The sequence below is a fragment of the Pavona decussata genome, unplaced genomic scaffold (genome assembly GCF_977016875.1).
Source record: "Pavona decussata unplaced genomic scaffold, jaPavDecu1.1 SCAFFOLD_72, whole genome shotgun sequence".
Lineage (NCBI taxonomy): Eukaryota > Metazoa > Cnidaria > Anthozoa > Scleractinia > Agariciidae > Pavona > Pavona decussata.
This window is the reverse complement of record NW_028145491.1, coordinates 1805945-1829274: the sequence shown is the minus strand read 5'-3', so window position 1 is coordinate 1829274 and position 23330 is coordinate 1805945. Positions and strand designations below refer to the sequence as shown.

General features: G+C 41.0%; 1 protein-coding gene, 1 long non-coding RNA gene and 1 pseudogene across 3 annotated transcripts in view; 1 reads left to right on the top strand and 2 right to left on the bottom strand.

Moving 5' to 3' along the window:
• Positions 1 to 2351: 2351 nt before the first annotated feature.
• LOC146476901 (uncharacterized) overlaps positions 2352 to 23330 on the top strand; it is a 39079-nt gene continuing 18100 nt past the window's right edge. The window contains exons 1-3 of one of the 2 annotated variants that reach the window (XR_014865483.1): positions 2352 to 2470; positions 2715 to 2830; positions 4937 to 6179. This is a non-coding gene — a long non-coding RNA (uncharacterized LOC146476901). Of the gene's footprint in view, positions 2471 to 2714; positions 2831 to 4936; positions 6180 to 23330 lie in introns of those variants that run through there. The other variant, XR_014865482.1, reaches the window with a different exon arrangement.
• Positions 15185 to 17157, bottom strand: LOC146476904 (uncharacterized). Its single transcript, XM_085113845.1, has 3 exons — positions 16566 to 17157; positions 16210 to 16427; positions 15185 to 15454 (listed from the first exon to the last, which is right to left on the bottom strand). The coding sequence occupies exons 1-3, from the start codon at positions 17155 to 17157 to the stop codon at positions 15185 to 15187; spliced, it is 1080 nt and encodes a 359-aa protein (XP_084969971.1).
• LOC146476903 (uncharacterized) lies at positions 18324 to 22829 on the bottom strand (annotated as a pseudogene).

Below are 23330 nucleotides of genomic sequence, written 5' to 3'. Positions count from 1 at the left end.
GGAAAACCCATCATTTCAGAAACGTGGAGCACAAAGCTAAGAAGGCAAGCAGTAATATATTTTGGTGTATGTGTAGGGACCAGAAAAAGCCCCCTTCTGAAGAGAGCTGTCTGCTTATAGGAGGTTAAAAATGTAGTGTTTGTATGTAGCTGAGAACATGACCAAGTGTCCACTTACGAGAGGTGCCCGCCTATGGAAGGTGTCTGTTAGCGGAGGCTTGACTGCATATACACGAGGGGGCATTGCCCCACACCAAAGATACAACAAGAGTTTCAAAGTTCTACGCCAAGCGGACAGAGAAGCAGCTACGCCATGGAAATGTTATGCAGGCCACCACACCAAACTTGACCCCCCAGACTCCCTGGTCCCCTGCCTGTAGACACACTCTGTCATGTCTGACAGCAGTCAAACATACTGCATATGCAATCGTGACCACTTTTGTAGTTGGTTTCTGGTTTGGTTTGAGCTAAAAGAATAAGGCCATTACTGTAAAGGGAAGCTTTAAATGTTGAGTACTGGTGTGAAATCTTGTGTTTATTTATTTGTCTCATTTTGTTTTGCCAGTGGCAATGCATATGTAATTTGTCTCTGAACACTAATTGCAGTTAAATGGCCTCCATGTTTCAGTTAGTTTTGCCATTTTCATTGCAAATATTTCATTTGCGTGACAGTGATAAATAAGGTAGGAGAAGTAATAATGTACAGATTCTCAAGAACATATGGTTCGTAAATCAGTGAGGTGTTTACTTCCAACATATCAAAAGTGACCAGAAGTTGCTAAGTCACATGTTTTTATTGCTTAGTGGAAAGCACCTCACATTCTTTAACTCCTCTGACAAATAAAAAAAAAAAAAAAAAAAAATGTAAAACCCAATTCAAGGCTAATCAGAGAGCTAAAAAGGGTAATTTTATTGCCCAATATCTCGGTTGGACAAAACTAACCTTCTTCAGGAGCTACAGAAAGCTTGGTAAATCAATCAATCATTTATTTGCCCATTCCAAAGTAATTACATGAAGCAGCATAGATTAAATTATACTTGGGCAGGGACTATTAACAAACTCTTTGGCCAGGGGCTTTACTTGGAGAGTCCCTGATATGATATACATATGGAAATAAACAGTTAGGTACAATATATTTAAGATGATACTAATGAAGAGTTGAGATGTGATTGATTGACAAACATAGAAAGCAGAAACGGGTACAGAAACCTTTATAAAATATATTGTAACCCTTTATTTTCATTTTTTCTCTGCTTTTTGCAGCCCCTGAAGAAGGTTAGTTTTGTCTTACTGAAATGTTGGGCAATAAAATTACCCTTGATGATCCTGATCGACACAAAGATCTGGCTTCACTTTGCTGCTGTTTGTGCAAGCCAAAGTGGTCCTTGCATTAGTGTAGAGTTATATGACAAAAGGTTATACTGAAGTCATAGATCTTTTAAAAGGCATTTTTTCACATACAGAAAATTGTACTGGGTAACTTTCTCCTGAGCGTTACAGTTTGAAGTGGCTTGTTGAATGTTGCATGCATGCAAAAAATCAAGATAAATCACCGCACAAAATTTCGAGATAAAAACAAATGTTTCCAGCAGCTTTTATTTCTGGTTTGCGCGTCCCGGTGTTCTGCGCGCAACTTCAATCTGGTACCCAGAGTCCTCAGGCTCTTTGGCCAGCAGTTGGCCGCCAGGAGAGACTCTGGAGAATTCGTAACGGCTTGCATTGTTTTACTGCATAAACTACCGCATAAATCCTGCGGTCCTGCGGTAATAAAATTCCGGTACTGTGGACTCTCTCCTGGCGCCCATCCGCTGACCAAAAAGCCTGAGGACTCTGGGTACGAGGAGTACGAGATTGGCGCGATTGGCGCTGACGCGTACATCTTAGTTATGGCGTTTTGTTGCTCAGTGTTTTTGCTTTCTTCCTCGCGGATTTTCGAGCAAAAGAGAGACTGCTCGCAGTCTAGCTGTGACCTGACCTGTGACTTCGTCTTCTGATCTACGGTGCTGACTTGTACTGACCCCGTACTTTAGCGGTTTAGCCCCGCCGCGCTAGAGCACAACTCGAGGTTTGGCGCTTGTTTCTTCTCGTCATGTGATTCGACACTGGACTACTTCTCTACTTTTGTTTCCTTTTTTTTTTCTCTCCTTTCACCCTTGCATTTACAGGGAATGGGAATGTTGGTAAACTAAAGTTATCTCCTTATCCAGCCTTTGGCTTTCAAAGTTCTCGCATTCCCTCAATCTCAATCTTACGGTCTCTTACGGTCACACACGGTCACATATCTCACCGAAAATCGCGGGCTCAGTCGGGGTTATACGAAAAGGCGCGGATCGACAGTCGCGCGGATCGCGCTGATCGGACAGAGCCTGCACTGCGGACCGTGCTTGTACATTTTGGCATTTTGTTTGGAAAATACAAACGTTATTTGGGCGAATTACCAAGCAGTGTCACAGAGACTACGTAAACAATGGTAACTAATTCATTGTGTTACAATTACTTGCTGAATTTGTTTGGAGTTCGCTCGAAAAGCAATGGCAGCATGCCCGCGAAAAAGTGTCAACGGGTATCCGGTCGTTTCGCTACCTGCTGCTCCGTTTAGTATGAAAATGTGATTATTTCGGGTGAAAATTATCTTAGTTGTTTCTGCTTTCACAGCGTTTGCATGAGGAGCAAACTGAGCTCAAATGGTTTTGCTCACGTATCTTATTTTATAGGCAAGACCGTTGGTAGTGTTTTTGTCACGTATGATGGAAGTTGGCAAGTTGAGCAAAAGACATCCTCAACCGATGAAGAGGACATACAATGACGTGTTTTCCATCCGCAGATGTAGGTAAGCCATATGACACTGCCTCTTTTTTTCCTAGTAATTTTCTTCTGTCAAAGTTGGGTTTGTGGAACTTTGTTATTGTTTTTTGTTTTTGCCCCTGGGACCCTGGGGAAACCTTTGATACCCGGTCGTCTCGCTCCAAGCTAAGATTGTTTTGCTGCACGGTCGTTTCGCTACAACGTTAAAGTACAATCAAAGGGCGCTGAGAGCCAGCTCATTCTTGTATGGTCATCTGAACCAAAGGGGAAAGAAAAGAATGACTTTGATAATATTGTAATGGGGTACTGGTATTATTCCTCGCGAAGCGAGGTTAATAAACTCCGAGGTTAATAAACTCCGAGCGGAGCTAAGCCGCGTGAATTCGAGCGAAAAATATATTTATATTTACAGTTTTATATATTTCGTTGAAAGTGTTCGTTTAAGGTGTTCGCACTGTTGCCTAGCAACAGTGAAAAACAAAGTATAAATGACGTCAGACTGTCTGGAGTCGTCTGGAGCAAAATTTGCATACATCGGGAAAGTTTGCGTACCGGATCAAATTTCAACTGCAATGTTCATCAATATTCACTGGATACAGAACTATCTCTCCAGAATCTTTTCCTTTTCTTCCAGAAATCTTTTTGGTGAAAGATTGCATTGAAGAAATTACACGTTTTGTGACCGCCGTAAAATAATTTTCCGTGGGAAATAAATTCATCGAACACAACAGCGCTTCACACACGTTGTACATTTGGTCTCGTCAGAAATAGATTTTCAACCGAAAATTAATCTAGCCTGTGGAACCTCGAAAAGACCATGCTCATCAAAATAGTTCCTGTGTTCAGAAACCTTTTAATCTCATCATTTGATGCTGCAATACGAGTAAAGAGAACTTTCCACCCAGCCCAGCCTCGCGCGGTTTTGCAAGTCACGTATTTCTAGTTTAATGAATGAGGATTATGATAGTGTGAGTTTACTGTATTCAAGTAACAAAGTACAGGGTTGGGGGAGGTTAATGGGCATGCTCTGTGGGAAAAACTGAAATTTTCAGAAAGTCAGAAATTGTATTTTGAGCCTTGTGTCATTATTCATACCGTTAAAGTACACTTTATAGTAATTATGTGGGAGTGACTGCCCATTCAGAGCCTCTTTTTGGCCCATCTCCCCTGCTTTGAAGGCCAACTTTCTTTTACATGCCCCCCCCCCCCCCAATTCCAGGAGCATTGCCATGCTTCATAAAAAACTGGACAGTGCCTTAGGATTAGAAAGGTGGGGGGGATGTTGTGTGGTTATTTTGGTATTGCCACATTGACATTAATAATTGAAGTTAACACAACATCACTTTATTTCAAAATGAGAAAAAAACATCAACAGCAAAATGGTATATTGAAACTGAGTAGTGTTATAATCTGAGATACAGGTGGATTATGATGTATCCCATCTTGATATGGTGCTTCTCATGCTGACTATTTACAAGCAAGTCGCTAATTGAAAATTAACCAATTGGCATAGTAACAATAACAAATGTTAGGAATGACACGCAGGCAGTAGAACGTTTAATTAAAATTTGGAATAAAATCTGAAGTCCTGAAAGATACTAAGAAATAAAGTAAAATATTTGTTTGTTTTCTGTTATTAAGACTTGCCATCATATATGGTAATGAAGAAGTTACCATCTTTACAACAATGAATCAACAACAGTAACAATAACAATGGGAGAACTAGCTGTGCAGGTTCTCTGGTAACTGAGTATTATCAAGTTCAATGCATTTCTTTACTTTCCATTAAGAATATTTTAAAAAACGATATAAACAGGACATAACTTGCAAACATTTTTGTTAAATTGTCCTTTTTGTGCAAAGAATGCACCAAGTGGACTTTTAACCATTGTGGCGACATGAAAATGTTACCTTGCTTTCATCAACAAAACAGTAATCATAATATGTGCAGAGTGCCATAACCTGGCTGCCATATCCTTTCAGATGTTCCACAGTTCAGTATCGTTTGTGTGAATGCCAATAAGTATTACTGTATCACCAAGGTCAATGGATTTTACAATTTTCTTGTCCATGATAACTTGAAAAGATAAGAAGCTGACATTAAGAAGGGTTTTTTCCATGATGTTCGTAGATAAATTGATACGAGCTGTTGATACGAGAAGTTGGTATGAGCAAGCCTCAAGTCTGGATCGAAATTGAATTGTCAATGTTTTTGTCTATGTTGAATCCTGGGGCACTAGCGATTGCTTGAAATAAATCGCTTAGAACAGCATGGGGAAGTTCTCATTCCCTCTATGCTCTTGTGTTCACTGTGTGATTCACTCAACTCATCTACGTGTGTTGTTGCTGCCTGTGGGTTGGAGAAGAGCAAGCAAAATGTAATTTGTAAAAGCAGATTGTAAAGCAGTTAATACGAGCGAGCCTCAAGTCTGGATCGAAATTGGTGGAGCTCGGAAAAGGTTTTAGTGTGACTGTCTTGGCCACTTTTATTGATGTGTGTGTTGTCAGTTGAAGAGCTCCAAAAGAAAAGCACAATAGTAAAGTAATGATTACTTACCAATGCGAGAAAAACAAACAAGCACCCTTCCAATATGGCTGCCTCGATCTACCTCTTCGTCCTTCATGGCCTGGCTCGTGCAATTGAGCGTGTCAAAAAATCGTTCTGGGTACCCCTGGGTTTGAAGATTTTGACTTCTTGATCCATGTTGCACACTTTAGAAATGCAGAAATTGTGATTTAATGTCATTTGTTTATTTCTTAGTCTGTAAAAACAGTTAAATTCTTGCACATGTGTATTTCAGGTTTATCAAAGTTAATTTTCCATTTACTAAGGGGGAAGGTAAGCGTCGAAAATTGTCATTTCCGTCTACGGTTGACAACTTCCAGCCCACATTTCGATCCCCACGATACTCATTCATTGCGTCATATGACGCAAAGAATGAGCTAAAAATGTTTACAAAAGTACTGCATAACATATGATGAAATACGTCCAAAGATATCATTTAAAAAAATCATGATGTACACAAAGAAACCTATATACAAGTTCAAGCTGTTTTCACTGTTGACTACTATGCAAGGCATCAAACAATAATACTGTATTGCACACAATGAAATAAAGTTTTCTGACAAAAAATTCTTTCACATGCTTTTGTGGAAGTGTGTTGTTTCTGTCTTTAAAGTGTTAGCCCAATACTCAAAGTGTGTGATATGTTATTACCCCTGGTTCAAACGTATTTGGAGGCAGGGGTAATAACATAGGCCAGGTTTGCTTGGACAGCTTGGGCAGTAGTAGCAGGTTTCTTTTCGGATGTTCTTCTTGTAAGAGACTCTGCACCTCTTCTGTGCTTTTTGCTTGTTTGCTGTTGGTGAAATTTGGTCCAGAAAGTGCCTTTCTGCAAGTCTAACAACATCTTCCCCTCTTGGAATGTCAAGCTGGTTGCTGTCTCTACCAAAAAGAGGACAGCAATGACATCATGTTGGAATTCCAAAAAGTGCCCTTTTTTAAACTAGGAAACTATTCAGCATTGCAGGCTGCAAGAGGTGACATGCTAGCTTCTTGGACCACTTTAGGGACTTTCTTGCTATTTCATATGGCTGGATCAGTTGATCTGTATGGTCCACCCCACCCATATACATGTATTTATTGTAGTCAGCAATGCATTTCATTTATTTTATTCCAAATCTTGATCTTTTAAGGGGTATAAGTATGGCATCCTTTCAAGAGTAGCGACTCATCAATGTAGATATTATGTAACAGTGTATACACCTTTCTAAAATTTCTTGCATAAATGATCCAGCAGTGGATGTAACTTTAAATGTTTGTCTGGGGAAGTGTCATCTGCAGCAGGCATTTGTGTGTTGTCATTGAAGTGTAAAAACTTTGATGAATATAACTGAAATCTATTCCTGCTCATTATAGCACCAGACAAAGGAGACCAGTACAAGTAGATTGTAGGTTTTTCATGATTCCTGTCAGAAACAACAGCCCAAGAAACTGTTTCATTTCATGCAGATCAGTAGGACGCCAACAACAACAACAATAATAATAATAATAATAATAATAATAATAATAATAATAATAATAATAATAAAATCTTTATTACAAAACCTCAATTAAAATCCTAGTTACAATCACCTTGCTGTTACAAAAAATCCAATCAATTCATCAAAACACTATTCATTCACAAATTCTAAAAAAAGAAGTAACTTAACCCTTTCCCTACTAGCCCCGCCCAAGAGCAAATGTCTCCTATTTCCTAGGCTCCTTGTAAACATTGTGAGAGAAATACACAGAAAACCAAAACATACATGCTCAGTAGCTTTGTAGAGTGATGGATGCATTAAAACACACATGAACCTACAGCCAAATGATGTTTAATTGATATTATGTACAAAAAAGGTTGAGAAGAAATCTCAGTTCATTATATTTCACAGCTGAAAATTTGGCTCAAGTAAAATTTTTGAATTTGCCGCCATTGCAACATGCGCTTGTCATTGGTTCAAGCTCATATAAGTACCTTTAAAGCTACATACATGAGTAAAAATCGTTGCAAATCGCTTGTGTGTTTTTCTTTATCCGTAAAATGTTGAATATTTAGAACACAATAGTTTCTCAAAGCGAGTGAAAGCGAAGGAAGCACGTATCCTTGCACAATGCGACACCACATTGACTACATTCATAAAAAGTCTCCTTCGCACGATCGCTGGCGGTCTTTCTTCCATCTCTTTTGCACTGAACACAGTGCCTCTTCCGGGCGTTCCCTTCCCTCCGAGTGACAAAATGCCCTGCAGCATTCTCAGGAGTTGTGACTGACTGCAGTGAAGCTGCCCTCATTGTACGTTTTCGGTTTTCAGACCGACTTGAGAATCCAGCAATGAGTTGTTTCGCAAGCGCTAAACGGAAGTCAACTAAAGTACGCCTTCCTGGCCTGTGGACATTCTCTTTGAATATAATGTAAGAGTTACAGACTGTGATATCAAATATAAACCAAAATAAGTATTTATACCACTTGTGTGAGGGTCGCGAAGCGCTATAATATGAGCGAAGTTGATCCGAGCGATCAACTCCCCCCATGTGCGTGTTGTACAAATCTACACAACCTGGTTTCTCGACACGTACAACATCCCTGTTTTTCTTTCGCCTTTCTTTGACTGTTTTTGGACTAAGCGGATCAAAATTGGTTGATAAAATGTTTACATCGCGTTTATCATGCCATTTAGTGTACACAAGATTGCCCTTTTGTTCACAAATCATGTCACCTTCCTTCTTCAGCTTTCGACGGGAAGATGGCGGTAACCCTACACGGCCAGCTCGTACAGTAGAACATGCATATGTTCCTTCGTTCTGCAGGTCTTCTAGCAGTTTGGGGGAAGAAAAAAAATTGTCAAAGTAAACATGGTGGTTTTTATTGAGAAATGGTCTCATCAACTCCATCACAACGTGATGTCCAAGACCATTTGTAAGGACGCGACCTGGTTGTTTACCGAGATAAACTTCATGGTTGACAACGAAGGCGTTCGACGCATCTGCTACCATCCAAACTTTGATACCATATTTCGTAGGTTTTGCGGGCATGTATTGTCGAAATGACAACCGTCCTTTGAAACCGATCATCCCTTCATTGACAGAAATGTGTTTTCTGGGACGGTATAACTCTTGGACCTTCGAATTGAAGTGAGACAAAATTGGTCTCACTTTGTAGAGGCGGTCGAAATTATCTGCTCCCCTTCGAGGTTCTACAGACAAGTCATTTAGATGAAAGAATCGACTGATTTGCTCAAAACGATTTTTGGTCATGACTTTCTGTATCCCCTCATTGCCTAAACATGGGTCACTTGACCAGTAATCGGCAGTAGATGGCAGACAATTTATACCCATCAAGATTGAGACGCCGAGAAATGCTTTTATTTCATTCAGTGTTACATCTCGAAATTTCTCCAGCGCTTGAGCGGAAAGTTTTTGCCGAGCGTAGCGGTTCGTCTCAGTCACAATACGATTCATGTGTTCATCATCAAAGAATGCCTTGAACACATCAACCTCTCTGCTTTCATTTGTGAGCTCAAATGTGATTCCCACAGGTGAAGTGAACTCGTCAACAGCAATGTTCCTCAGTCGATTTGTCCACTCGATCGGTTCGTCACTTTCGCTTTCAATCTCACTCTCACTCCCACTCTCACCACTTTCACTTTCATCTCCCACCTCACTAACATCAATATCCGAATCTCCAACATCCATTTCAGTGTCGGTATCTCCAAAAATTCCATTGTATTCTTCTCTTGAGACAGCGAGAGTTTCGGGAAAACGGGCCGCCATGTTGGTGATCAAAAATATCGCATCGCGGAATTTATCGCCATGTGGTTGCTTCAGGGAGCCGAAAATTTATGCGCAGTAGCTGCGATATGATTGGCCAAGGTTTGATAATTATTTCAAAAACAATAGAAACCAAAGTTTGTCCTCTCTGGGATACAGTAAGGAGTTTTTGTTGTCATGGCGGTACAGGGCGGTTTAGGAAAATGGCGGCATATTTTGTGAGGGCGGTACAGGGCGGACTAGTAGGGAAAGGGTTAACCTTACATAAAAGACGAGGGAATAGATATAATTAATAATAAAAGTTCAAAATTCTATAAAATAAAGAATTCCATTATGCAGAGATATTAAGATCATATAATCGAATCACACTAATGACTTCTAAACCAGTGTCCATAAAAAGCCCTAAGTAGAAAAGCATATAGACACGTATTTCAGATATCCGCGCTAGCGACATTTATTTCACATTCTAATGATTGCTCTATCTTGCTACGAAACGGCGTTTGCGAACCTCTGACGCATGCATGTACCGATCTTAAGAGTTCAAACGAGATCTGTGTCCTGAGCCAAGTGATTACAACATGATAAGGTTCCGTGTCTTTCTGAGCTATCTTGTCTGCGAGATGCTTTAAGAACCGCTGACACTCGTTCCCCATTCCGCCATTGGTTCCAAACACTAAAGGCGTAAACGAACCCATTTCTACATCTAACACCCGCTGCTGGTACTTGCGCTTCTTCTCTTTATCAACAAGACCATGGAAGAGCTGATGCGGCAAACTGCAATCTCACCAGTGGAAAACCCGTTTGGATACCTGTGGATTGCAAGTTGTGCTCTTAATAATAATAATAATAATAATAATAATAATAATAATAATAATAATAATAATAATAATATAGTATGGTAGTGTAATGATAATAATGTAATGATAATAATGAAGGGAGTAGTGTATACGTGTTTTAGCGCTGTGTTCAAAAGTTCGGCTACCACAAAAGCAAACCAAGCTTGGAGTGCCAGTATACATCCAGACAAATATTTTTACTTTGTGAACAGTCAAACCTGGGATAGGTGAGACTCTGGGTGCCTCCTAGCGAAGGGACGTGAGTATTTCAGTTATTTGGATTTGGGTTATAACATTGTGTTGTTATCGTACTGGACAAAATTATGGAGCAGCACGGGGCTGGTGTTCAGTCGCAGACTAGACGAAGGATCAAGTGGACGGATGAAATGAAAGTTGTAAGAAGAGTGCTCAATAATTGGTGAAGTCTAACAAACTGCCGCTAGCAGAGAACGGACGCAGAAAGGGCTATCTGCAGATGATGAAAGAACTATGAGATGAAATGGGTTACGAGCATCTTGATTTATCAAGCCAAAACTTCTGCAATCCGGCTGGTTGCCTGGAAAAATCATTTGGCAATGCTGCAAGTAACATTGTGTACAGGGTTTGCAGGCGAAGACCAGGAAATATGGAAAGTAATGAAACGGAGAAAGTTGAGATTGGTGATAATTTTCAGTCACAGCAAAATGTAAATTAGGAGGTTGATTTAGATTTGCATAACATGCAAGAACAGAGCCATGTGAATCCCACGGGGCCGCAGTTATTCACTTCAGTTAATTCAGACCCGGGGGACCACAAATGTCGCCAGATTGACACCAGGACAAAGGAGAAACCTTCTGGGAATGATCTTGAAAACACCAACAAGACCGTGGAAGGGCTGATGCGGCAAACTGCAATCTCACCAGTGGAAAACCCGATTGGATACCTGTGGATTGCAAATTGTGCTCTCTACTCAACTGTGATCGCATTTTTGTTAATAAAGGGCTGCAAAAAGGAGCATTCGGGGCATACTACAATGCAGGTCAAAAGTAGTTGGGACACCTGTCCAATAATCATGTATTCCAAGTAAAGTTGGCTTTTTGGGGTCACAATTGGAGCGTACCACCCCCCTCCCCCCCAAACAATGTTGGAAGATGCAGATAAACAGTATTTTTTTTGAAATCTGTGTTGTAGTGTCAAATCTCAACATTGCTTGGGGGGAAGGGGGTGGGGGGAGATTATTTCAGTAGTATCTCGCTAAGTGTCCCACACAATTGCCAGTTTGAACAAAAGGATAGAAGCTATCCTTGCCTCTAAAGGCGGTAGAACCAAATATTAATCACGCAATGCGGAACTGTGAAAACTGAACATGCTTTATTATTTACACTTCAGTATATTCTGTGAATTTCTAAAGCGTGTAAAGTGTAACTTCATTTTCATGCTATCTGAGGAAAATGCTTGTGTAAATTGTAATTGTCACTTTGTAAAACTCGTGACAACGAGAAGTTTATCACATGCGTGACATTTGCATTTTGTTGACGTAAAGAACTGAACATTACTCACTACAATACTCACTTTAAATAGTGGAGATTTATGCAAATTGAAAACGTATTTGACATTAAATGAACACAAATTTAGAAAGTATGTATGTTTTCTTTAGTTTGAAGAAACTATTTCTTTCATTATATGAGTTATTGCGCATTTTCAACTCAGTACTCAGTAAAAGCACAAGAAAAGAAAGCTATTAATTAGCTCTTTATATAAAACATTCAATTTACTGAGTAATGTTGTAAACTCTATTCAGACACGTTCCTTTGGAGCGCATTATACAACAATTGTTTTTATATACTCAACAAGAGTAGCCGGCCATAGTTTATTTTTAAACACTGTTCTTCATTGATGCGAAATGAATGCAAACGTTACTGAGTATTGTCGCGAGCATCATGTCGCCGTCAGTCAGCAATGTAAACATTGCTAGAATTCTCTAGAATGAATCGTGCAAAACAATGTCCACAGGGCGCGATTTCTCGCTGTTCACTCTGTGAAATGGGCTTCCAGAACCGGAAAAAAGACCATCTAATGTCCATCATGTTTGTGTTTGTCTGGATGACCCACAGAATGAACCGCTTCGAGGTCTGATTTCGTGACATACTTGTAGGCGCTGTAATATGTATTGTGGCGGTCACTGAAATGAACTTCGATGTGGAATTTTTGGCTCAAGTATCTCTTTACTTGTAGCCATCTACCTCTCTTCTTCAGTTTTACCGCCATGTGAAAATGGTACTTGTTGAGATCGCCATCGGCATCGGTAGTGGCATGACCCTCCATGCTTACCACCCAGTGAGAGATTTCAATGTTAAAGCTATTCCATGCCTCTATTATCGCTTCGCCAAACGTCTCTCTACGGAACTTTTCAGTGTCTGCGCGACTGTACGTTATAATGTAAACAACTCTCTGGCTTTCTGAAGCCTCCATTTTCTCATTGAGGACAACACTCTAAGGAGCTTTCAGAGCCGCGCGCTCACAGTATAACACGATTTCTATGTAAACAACAGACCTTGTGCGCAGCGGATGGCATATCCGATTTAATAAACAAAACACCACGTTTTGAACTCTTTGAAAGTGAAATAAAGCTCATCGTTTCTTAAGCGTTACAACAGTGTGAACATGCAAGTTGTTATTTTTTACCCCGACTCACTGATCTGCATGGTATTCATTTGTCTATCTTTTTCCTGATATACACCTGTTGCGCCTTTCCCGTATCCATACTCTAATATGACAATACGAAAACTGCGGCAATTGAAATTCCTTGTATATTGTTCACAAATATGTTCTTCTTGCTTACCAAACAAGAGTTCTCATAAGAAGCCCCGCTTTTCATCTACCAATAGGCCACAAACCTGATCTCTTTCAAATACTCACTTTCAGACAATGCAGGTCAAAAGTAGTTGGGACACCTGTCCAATAATCATGTATTCCAAGTAAAGTTGGCTTTTTGGGGTCACAATTGGAGCGTACCACCCCCCTCCCCCCCAAACAATGTTGGAAGATGCAGATAAACAGTATTTTTTTTGAAATCTGTGTTGTAGTGTCAAATCTCAACATTGCTTGGGGGGGAGGGGGTGGGGGGAGATTATTTCAGTAGTATCTCGCTAAGTGTCCCAACACTTTTGACCTGCATTGTAGATGCAGAAAAGGTCACAGCGACAAGTCTCGAGGGGAGTTTGAAGAGAAAGCTACTGAGTTGCCGAAAAGAATATCCATCACAAAGGCGGAGTGGGAGTGACTAAGGGCCAACAAAAAAGTCACCAAGAAGGAAAGGAAAAATCGGACTCTCTCGTTGGAAGAGTGTAAAAAGATCTTGTCTTCAAAGCTGGTGAATTATATGGAGAAGAAGAAGGCACAGTTGCGTAAACTGAAGGCTTGTTACATTGGGGGAAAAGCAGGACGAGGCAAGATCTCTAAATCACCAATTTACTGAGGATGCAAGGCGGTTTATGCAGAGTTTGATTTGTTGTGTGATGTGGAAGAGGCACGTCCTGGGTACCAGAAGATCTCCAGCACTGTTACCAGAGAGGGGGAAATATTTGAGGATATTGAGGAGGCAAGCTCGTTTTGGAGAGAGCTATGGGAGACGTGAGGGTCCGGGAACAGGGATGCAGTATGGTTACAGGATTTGGAGGATGCCTTCGCCAGGAGAGTGCCACCTTTCCCTGCTTGAGACATCTTAGGCTGTTCGGGCTCTCCTCAAGAAGAGAAACTGGAGTGGTCTTAACCCTTTCACCACCAAGTATTTCAGACGGAAAGTACCCTGGACACTGGCACCTTTTGTATTTATTGCTTAAAATGCACAAGTTTGAAAAAAGTGCATTTTTCACATAGAAGAATGCATTTTTGTATAAAGCACACCCATATCAATTTATTCATCAGAAAATTTTCTTTCATTAAAGATATACTAAATGTCTATAGGTACAACATTGACTGAATTACCACATTCTCAATTTAGGCAACATGAAAAACCACAGACTAATGGTGTTGCTCTTCTAGGTTGGGAACAGAGATGCACTTAACTAGTACTATTTCTGCCTTTGAAGTAAGACAGAACATGTCTCTTTCAAATACAAGTGTCCCTGCCAAAAACAATCTAAATAAAGTCAATATAATTTGAACAGTTTTCAACCGGTACATGTACCGGTGATGCATTATAATTATGCCTTATCTGAAATAGGATAGGAAATGTCTTTCATGTCTTTCTTTCTCTTTTATCCACAGCAAAACAATAGTAATAAAAATGATTTTTCACCACAGCATTGTTCAGTTTTTGTCTATCTGCAGTATTTGTTCTGAAAGTCTAAAGCCAGTATTGCAACCTTGAATGATAATCAAAAAACAGTTAGAGCCCTCCTTTCCAATGCAAAGATAAACATTACACTTCATGCACTTGAAGGTGCTTTTCTTGTCTTTGAATGGACAGTCCTTCTTTCCAACTCCTGTTCATCCTCATAAATTCCTGCTGCTTCTTCAAGCAAACAGCACACCGGTGATCATTGCCATCACCACGACAAACAATATGCTCGCCTACACCATCCATTCTCTCTGGGTACTCATTCGAGCTTCGCCTCCTTTTGTGACTGTTCTCATGAGTTGTGGGAAAATCTCCTATTAACTGAATGCACAGTTCCTGTTTGAAGCTAAGAAGATCTCTCTTTCTGTGGCCATGACCTTGATGTGCCTGGTAATGGGATTCAATGACGTAGGCATTGAAGACACTCATTTGAAGGAGCTTCACAAACATTCTCGTGTACGACCTCATTTGCTTTTTAGACTTGGTCACAGAAGTCATTTGATCATGTAAGTCCACTCCTCCCATGAACTTGTTGTAATCTTTGATAAGGTGTGGGCATGATATGGTCAACTGTCTCCACTGTTCTCTTTCTTTTACCCTCCTAGTGACAGTAGCATCATCACCCTCTTCATCATCATCATCATTGTCATGAACTCTAGGAGCTGGTCTGGGTACTGGAGAAAAATGTACGGTGCTCAGTGCAAAGATCTCCTTTCTGTCCTTCCACTTCAATGCCAACATAGAGCCATTCCAACTAAGCCATGCAATATCACCCCTCCGTCTTGTTTGCACTGCTTTCAATTCATTCATAGGAAAGCCTTTGGGATTCTTCACAGTTCCACAACCATACAAACCAATGTTTTTCATTGCAAGAAAAAGAATGGGACTGGTACATGTATAAAAGTTGGCCATCTATACACGATAATGTGTGTTTTCTAAACCTTGCAAAAGGTTCAAAACAGTTTTACCTGTCTTTCCAAGGTTTCCGACATCCCTTTCATCACTGCCGACATAAACATCAAACTTCTTACAATAGCCATTGGTACTGTCACACAACATAAACAATTTGATGCCATACTTCACTGGCTTATCTGGCATGTGTACCTTTATTTTCAATCGTCCTTTGAAAGGCACCATTCCTTCATCTACTGAAACACTTTCATGGCAGTTAACAACTTGTCGCTAAACATAGTAGTTATAAATACACACAACACAATCTTTGGCAGTAAATGGGACTAAAGACATTGGGTGCTCCCTAGCATAAATGGAGGGTGGAAGCAACACACCCTGCAAATGGAGGCAATAAGGGTGGCAGCGACACACCCTAGTGATAATGAGTAACGCAACAAGGGTGGCAGCGACACACCCTAGCAATAACAAGTAAGGCAACAAGGGTGGCAGCAACACACCCTAGCAATGATAAGTAACGTAACAAGGGTGGCAGCGACACACCCTGCAAAGTATGGATGAGCCAGCGGGTGAGGTGTGTCCCCACCCGGGTGTAAGTGAAAGCTAAGGTGGGGCGAGAGCCCCACCCAGCCTGCAACATGCAAGGGAAGTGGCAGGTGTGCACCCAAATAATATCCCAAATACTGCCAATTACAATATGCGAAAGCAGAGTCCAATAAATATGTTTTATATAAAACCTGTCCCTAAGAGGACGAGGAGGCCAGCCAGCTGGGAACCTTCTGGAGCACAGAAGGTGGAGTTCGTATGTAGAGGGTAAAGCAATTGTTTGACCATTGTCCTAGTGTCTGGATAAGCCAAGGCGGCAGGCCAGCTTCTGCTGCAGTAGTTGCGGCACCGATCCTGAAGCTGTGGCTGACCGATCCTGAAGCTTAGAGGGCATGCCAGGGTGAGGTGACCGTACATGTGGCAGTGGATACAGTAAGGGAGGGTCTCCCCCTTTAGGATGTCATTGTACAGCTGCTCGTTACCTTTCCCCCAGGGCACGTTTGTGTTTGTGGGAGCCGTGAAACGGAAGGCAGTATCGTACATAAGCCAAGCGGCGGACTTAAACTTCCTGCTGTATTTACATATTTGGTCTTGGTATGCGAGGAGGTCTGGGGCGAGGTGGGGGTACAGGGACAGGGTTGAGCGAAGGAAGACGTTCCAGGCCTCGAGCCAAGATGATAAGCCGTCAATACGGCGTTTTCTACGTTGAGAACGGACAAAGGATATGAGTCGCCATCCTGAGGGTCAAGGCTGAGTGTGAAATTGTTCTGTGATGAGGCATGGGAGAGGTGTGGGTACATGTTATCCGTGAGCAAGTCATTAAAATTGATGTACTCACGTTTGGTAATCTTGGTGCGGATCTTTTCCGGCAGCGGCGGCAATGTGCTCTCGTGTGGAGGCTGCGGGGGAGGTTGGTGGACTGGGACGCCCAGGGAACCTTGAAGAGCCGTTGGGAGGAGACTGGGCACTAGCTGAGGTTGCGATAAGCCGCCATCTTGGAATTCTCCCGACGTGGCGTTTGAGGTGTTTGGAAGGGCGTTCGGCGCGTTGAGGCCGGTGGCGGGGCCGCTGTTGAGGACGCTGGCAGGAGAAAGTAGAGGAATGTCCTGTGGCAAGCCAGCAGCTTGGTCAGAGCGCTGAGGGGCAACCACTTCAGCGATGATCTCACGGAGTTGGAGAAGTTGATCCGGCGAAAATGTGGAGACCGAAGGCATCTGTTGGCGATCTGGAGGCTGTGGTCGCCCAACATCCAAAGGATTTTCGTTCAAGACGGTTAGAGTTTCCCGTTGAGGTGCGTGCGTGCCTGCCTGTTCGTGTTTGAAAACCCGCTGGGCCAAGCGGGTCTTCGTGCCGGTTGTCACGAGATTAAGAGCCGACGCGAGAAGAATCAAAGAATTCCTAGGTAAAGCATTTAGCTCCTGCAGAGACATGGTTTTCGGGTTAAGGCTAACCGGGCGGTTGCGGCGTTTGGCTGTTCGAGGAGGCATAATCGTGAAGACAAAATACAGCACTAAGGCGAAGTAAACTTGATAAAACTTATTGTGCAACGTGTGCTCGCAAGGCAAACAATGAGGCACGCAATTCGGACCTAATGGATATAAGCATACCTTGGTATCGATTACCTTTACTAACAATGTCCAGTTGTAATGAAGTACTGTTCAAAGACACAAAGGTCAGTTTATGTTCTGCTATGCAGAACAAGGCAGCTATATAATAAGTAATGTCACGCAAGGTCCCTGTTTGTGCGAGATGTGTGTAATAGATGTTTTAGTGGCGATGAAGTCGCTGATATGCACTAAGGACCAAGGTTGTGTTAAGCTCCCATTAGTTAACTATATTTTACAGGTAAAATAACTATTGTAGAGGTCAAAAAATTTTTGAGTTATTGTTCTGGTGATATTTCGGATCTTGTAGAGCACATCTCTTGCTTCATCTTCCGTTTTATCATGATCAGGATCCACAAAAGAAATATACTTCTTCAAATCAAAATAGCGTTTACGTGAGGGAAACACATTTCTTATACCAGGTGTATGAAAGAGAGAAGTATTCCCACCTAAGATAAAGTAGCGCTCATCCCTCGGAACAACAAGCAGATCATTCGAGATGATGGTCATTGCAAGAAGTGCCTTGATCTCTGCTGTTATTGTTCGTTTCCAGTTAACAGTCCATTTAGCAACAGCATTCTTGTTCGTAAATTCAGTGATCTCTTCGATTAACCTGTTGTCCACAAAAAGCTAAAAATATCCCAGCGCTGGTTCCTGACGTCGAGTGTTCTCTTTTGGCCCACATTGTAAGGACAAGTCCTCAATGTCCGCCTCAAATTCGGGTTGTGTCCAGTTCATATTTTCTGGTAATTGGATCGGAAAACCTTCGAATTCTCCTTCATCCTCTTCATCTTCAGTGTCGAAAATTGCTTGCAGAACGTCTTCTTCGTCCTCAGAAAATTCGTCATCGCTCGATTGATCGTCCTCCCTCGGGGACATTTAAAAATGGTGACGCGTAACGTTTGAAAATTCACGATAACTCAAAATTTTCGGGTAAAACCACCATGTTTTTTCTTGCCGGGAGTTTGAGAAATTTATCTGAGAACCCAATTCTAATAGGAAGACCCCCCTCCAACGAAATCTGCCTCGGTATGATGCCGAGTTGTCTGCCATGTTTCTTTCGCCGGATTTCCGGGGCGTAGTGTTAGGACACTTTTTTCTTGAGCCGGAAAACCGGCATGTGGTGGCGAAAGGGTTAATCTTGACATACAAGAAAAACCCCCTTCACAACAAGATGATGAAACTGCCATGGTTAAGCTTATCTCCACCAGCATCAGCACTTGTGAAAACTGATCAGAGTGCAAGGTGTATATTTGCTTCCAGAAAGCTTGCTTTGTCAGGGTTTCCATGGCTCTTTTATTCGAAGCGTGTAGTTTCAGAGATAGCCATTTGTCTTTCACCTCTTTAGTGTCAAAGTCATTTCTCTGCAGCAAATCTTTGTAGTGAATGGCAATGACCACATCGTCCTCCTCACCATACAGTCCTAACTGATCCCTAGAATTGTGATCCATAATTACAGCTGCTGCTTTCAGAAGAAGAGAACAGAAATCTCAAATCTTTGCTGTAAAAATCTGCTTGAATCGCTGAGGATATCCTCCGTCTCTAGCAAATGTGGCTGTGTCATTCTCTGCTCTCAGGAGATTCACATCCAGAAATACAACTCCATCACCAACTTTCTCTTGGAACAACAACTGCAGATGTCTTCCTCCACATCTGGCCATGTTTTGCAAGGCAAGGTCGAGTTCATTTGTCACATCTGATTTGTAATTTCATTTCTCTGGAATACAAGGACAACTTGACAGTTCAACTGCAACATCCCACAGCAAATGCAGGTACTGTGAAAACCTGTAGCTAGTCAGTGTTTTGTCAGTAAGCAGTTCTTTCACGTTTCATGACCTCACTTGACTTAACAGTATCAGTGAAAGCCAGTTTATGGGCAATACAGTGCTCAATAACATGTGGAACTTGAGCTTACAGCAATGACATTGCACCACCATGTCTACATGTACCTATCATTACTGAAGCACCATCTGCACCAGTAGAAATCAACTTTTCTTTCCAGTGTTCTTCTTTCTCATCCATGACAGTTTCAATGGCATGAAGAACTCCAGGTGCTTTGGCATTAGGACCTCTTTCAGTCCCACATAAAATGTTATGGTTTCTGCTGACACATCTTCATAAACAATTTCCCCCTCAATCACACTCACATCTGTGCTTCAATTGGCTAATACAGACAAAAAATGTGTATTAATTATAGCTGCTTGTTCATCTTTTATGACCTGGGATATAATTATGCTTGCAAAACTCGTTACATCCATGGTCATTTCTCTATTTCTTTGTCCTAACATAAGTCCATCTTTTGTCTGAAGAGAACATAAATGTGTAAAACTGGGAAAAGGCATTTTGAGATAACATATATCAGGGCTCAAAGTTTATTTTTGGCTTTGGAAGCACCTGTGCTACCAGGTGTAAATTTCGAGGTGCACTGCCAAAATTGTAGGCGCACAGCTAAAAATTTTAGGAGCACAACTTAAAATACTGGTAGCACCAAAAAGAAACATCAGAAGCTTCGATTCGTTGCTAATTTCTTTTGCTTATTTTCGCTTGCCAATCGTTAATCAGCATGGTAATCTTTAATTTCAATCATGTGTTTGTTTCTTTCAGTCTCTTACTGTATGTAGGAGATAGCAATAATACTGTTACATTTTTTAGAATATTACATGTTATGGTATGTTCAACGAGATAATGAGATGAAATAAAGGTAAGGAATAACGTCATTGTATCCTCTTGATCAGACGAAATTCTTCAAGTCCCATGGATCACCAACTGAAATTAATTCATTTGGCCACTTTCTGTGGGCATGGTTAGGTCGCCTTGATCTCTTCCCACTTCACAACTGCTGGAGTTGGCAGGGCTCGAGACTAACTTTTTTTCTCACTAGCCCAGTGGCTAGTGACAACTTTGATTTCACTAGCCAAAACCAATTTTCTACTAGCCAGAACTTTCAGAACTTTCTTTCGGAAGGGTAGACATTCTAACTTTTAAATTATACAATGTTGATAGGGAAAAAATGTCGCAAACTTGTAGACATGACTTCATCAGGTATTTTATTGTCATCCTGTTAAGCCAGAGAATATGATGTGTAATAAATTATAACGTCATCACATTTGATTAAACTTGTTAAAATATTCTACCGTAAAACAAATAATAAATCTTCACGTTTTTCCTCTTGGGCTCTGTTCTTGACTGTATAAATTTGTTTCTTAGAAAGACAATATGGTACAAGTACAAGTTTAACGTAGCTGTATTGGGCATAATTATGAATTGAAATTTTGTTTAAAACTGTTTTAACTCCACTTTACTTTAAAATTCTTCCTAAGGGAATGTAAACACAACACTTTTGAAAGTAAACATTTCCAAAAACTCACTAGAAAGAAAAACAACAACATCACATATTTCTCCATGCAGAGTTACTACCATGCATAATATTTCAGTACAATTTAGAGTTAATCCTTATAGTTTGGCCTTCTTGCTCTCTCTGTGGAATCAAGCCACCTGGCAACAGCCACAGCTGTTTTCCTCGCTATAAAAATGCCTGAAATTTTCACTAGCCATTTTGGCTAGTGAAAGCCCAAAACCCACTAGCCAAAACTGCATTTCAACTAGCCTGTGGCTAGTTGGCTACCGTTAGTCTCGAGCCCTGGTTGGGTCAAACTCCTCCAATTCTGGCCCTTCATGCTGATGCAAATGAGGTCTTCTGTTGTGGACACATGGAGAATACATCTCACATCTGATTTGATTCTCTCTTGTGTTTCGCATTTAAAGTTGTCACATCCCTTGACTAAGGATAAAGATGCATGCATTGGAAAGGCTATACAGTAAATGCAGCGCATCAGTTCTTTTTGTGAATCCCATCCTAACCAGTCAAATTCCTTTAATCATGCTGTCCAAAACTTGTATACTATTTGTTTCATACCAGCTGGCTCGTCCTCGTTATCTTGGTCACAGGTCACATCATTGGAGTTGGGGGTTGATGAAATATTATTCACTGTGTTGCCTTCATACTTACATGTCAGCAGTGCGGTCACAAAACCGGGGGTGGGATGAAACACTGACAACAAATGGACTTGGGAAACAACAAATAAAACTCACACTGATGCAAGAAAAATGGTGTAATTTTATTATGTGGAACCTAATTGCGTTACATTCACATTCGAATTTATTATTTCAAGCTTCTGTTTCGTGTTTAATCAGGCAGCGTACACAAGAATTGTCAGGTGAGGAATCAAAGTGGCCCCAATTCAGGCGCACTGAACTTGGGCATTTTTAGACACGAGTGCGATCACATGATTTTTTAGGGGCACAATAAAAAATCTAGGCACAAATGCGACCAGCTGGTCGCTAACTTTGAGCCCTGTATATAGTAAGCTGTATTAAACAGTTTTCCATCTTTGCAAGAGTTTCTTTCTTTAGTCTCTCACCAATGCAGCATTGATGGTCCCTTTTCCTGTAAATTTAGTCTGAGCAACATTAGCATCTACATTTAACACATGTCAAGCACATTGCTCATGGGCTCTTAGGCCAGCAAGCTGCAAATTTGGACTCCTGATACAAAACGAACGCTGTTTGTTTTGGCAGTATTGCAGAACATTTTCCCTGGTTCTTCATCGTACACCAGCCACTCATTCCTTTCTCAATACTTCCTTGAAAGCCCTTCCCTTTCTGGCTCTTTTGCTTTCAGTTGGTTGAGAATCTTCACACTAAATGCCACTTAACTCACTCTGTATAGTGGCTAAACCTAACCATGGCACCTCATTATAATTCACTTTCCCCTGCCATGTTGCTATCTACAACGCATGTTAAAAAGAGTTTGCTCGAACCAGTTTCTCCCCGTTTTTTAAATGGTGTTGCAGCATGATTATACATGATTACAAAGCACACATTTAATAATTGTTTTTATTGACTTAAAATGTGTAAAATATAAAAACGATGAAGACAACAAACCGCATACTCGTCCAAAATGAAGAGTGGTTGTAATTTTCACTCGTCCCATGGTAAATTTTACTAGTTTTCGATGAGTGAACAACTGTTAGTTTCGAGCACTGGGTGAAGGTAATGTTTCCCTGGCGGAAAATGTGCTCCATGGAGACACCATAATGTTATATATCGGCCAGTTAAGTCGTTGCTGTTCAATGGACTTTCTGATAGGAGTAAGACTGAAAGAAATACAAGCCCAACAAAAGCCTGCCCACCTTCATTATGTGAAAGATGTAACCTTCATACAAATTAATAACCCTGCCTGCTGGCTCCAAGGAAATTTATGTTTTACTGATTTAGAGGCTCCTTTTTTAAACAGATTATGTAAAAATGTATGTATATAAGCCAAGTAAAATTAACTGTTGCTTGAATTATGCCTTCTCTGCTGCTCTGCTAGTACAGTCTTTTATCTCAAAATACATAGTGATTTATACAGTTACAGCAAAATTCAGCAATTTGTCCACCATTTTGAAATTCTGATCATGAGGAGCTTCGCTGAGCATGTACTGTAGTGTTTCCATCCTGTTACATAAATCCTGTTACATAAATCTTTGTTATCTACAGCAGACCTCAACAATGCATGGAGCAACCATTGCCTTGATAAAGCTTGCTTACTGGCTCAGGAAACTGAGCATATCAGTGACGCGTCAAAAAATAACACACCACACAGCTTTGGCTTCTCTGCCACTATGAGGCGAAAAGCTTTAAACTCTGAACAAAAGTACAAGTTCTCTCCATGAGCTTTCCCTGGTCGCAGAAAATCATTAGTTCAGCATTGGATGTTACTCATTTACACGAGACCTCCTTGATGCATTGCCACCAGAGATGAATTGTTCAGCAAAACAAATTGCCTCAGTAACAAGATAATTTATGTGAACCTCATTGATAAATAGTGAACAGCTAGTCTGTTGTGGTATCTCTTACATTCCACTGCCATTCCGCCTGTGGTAATGAAAACAAGTAGGGTGAAGGTGCCTTGCTCCACGCCCATCACTCTGCTTGCATATTGGCGTTTCTTTTTC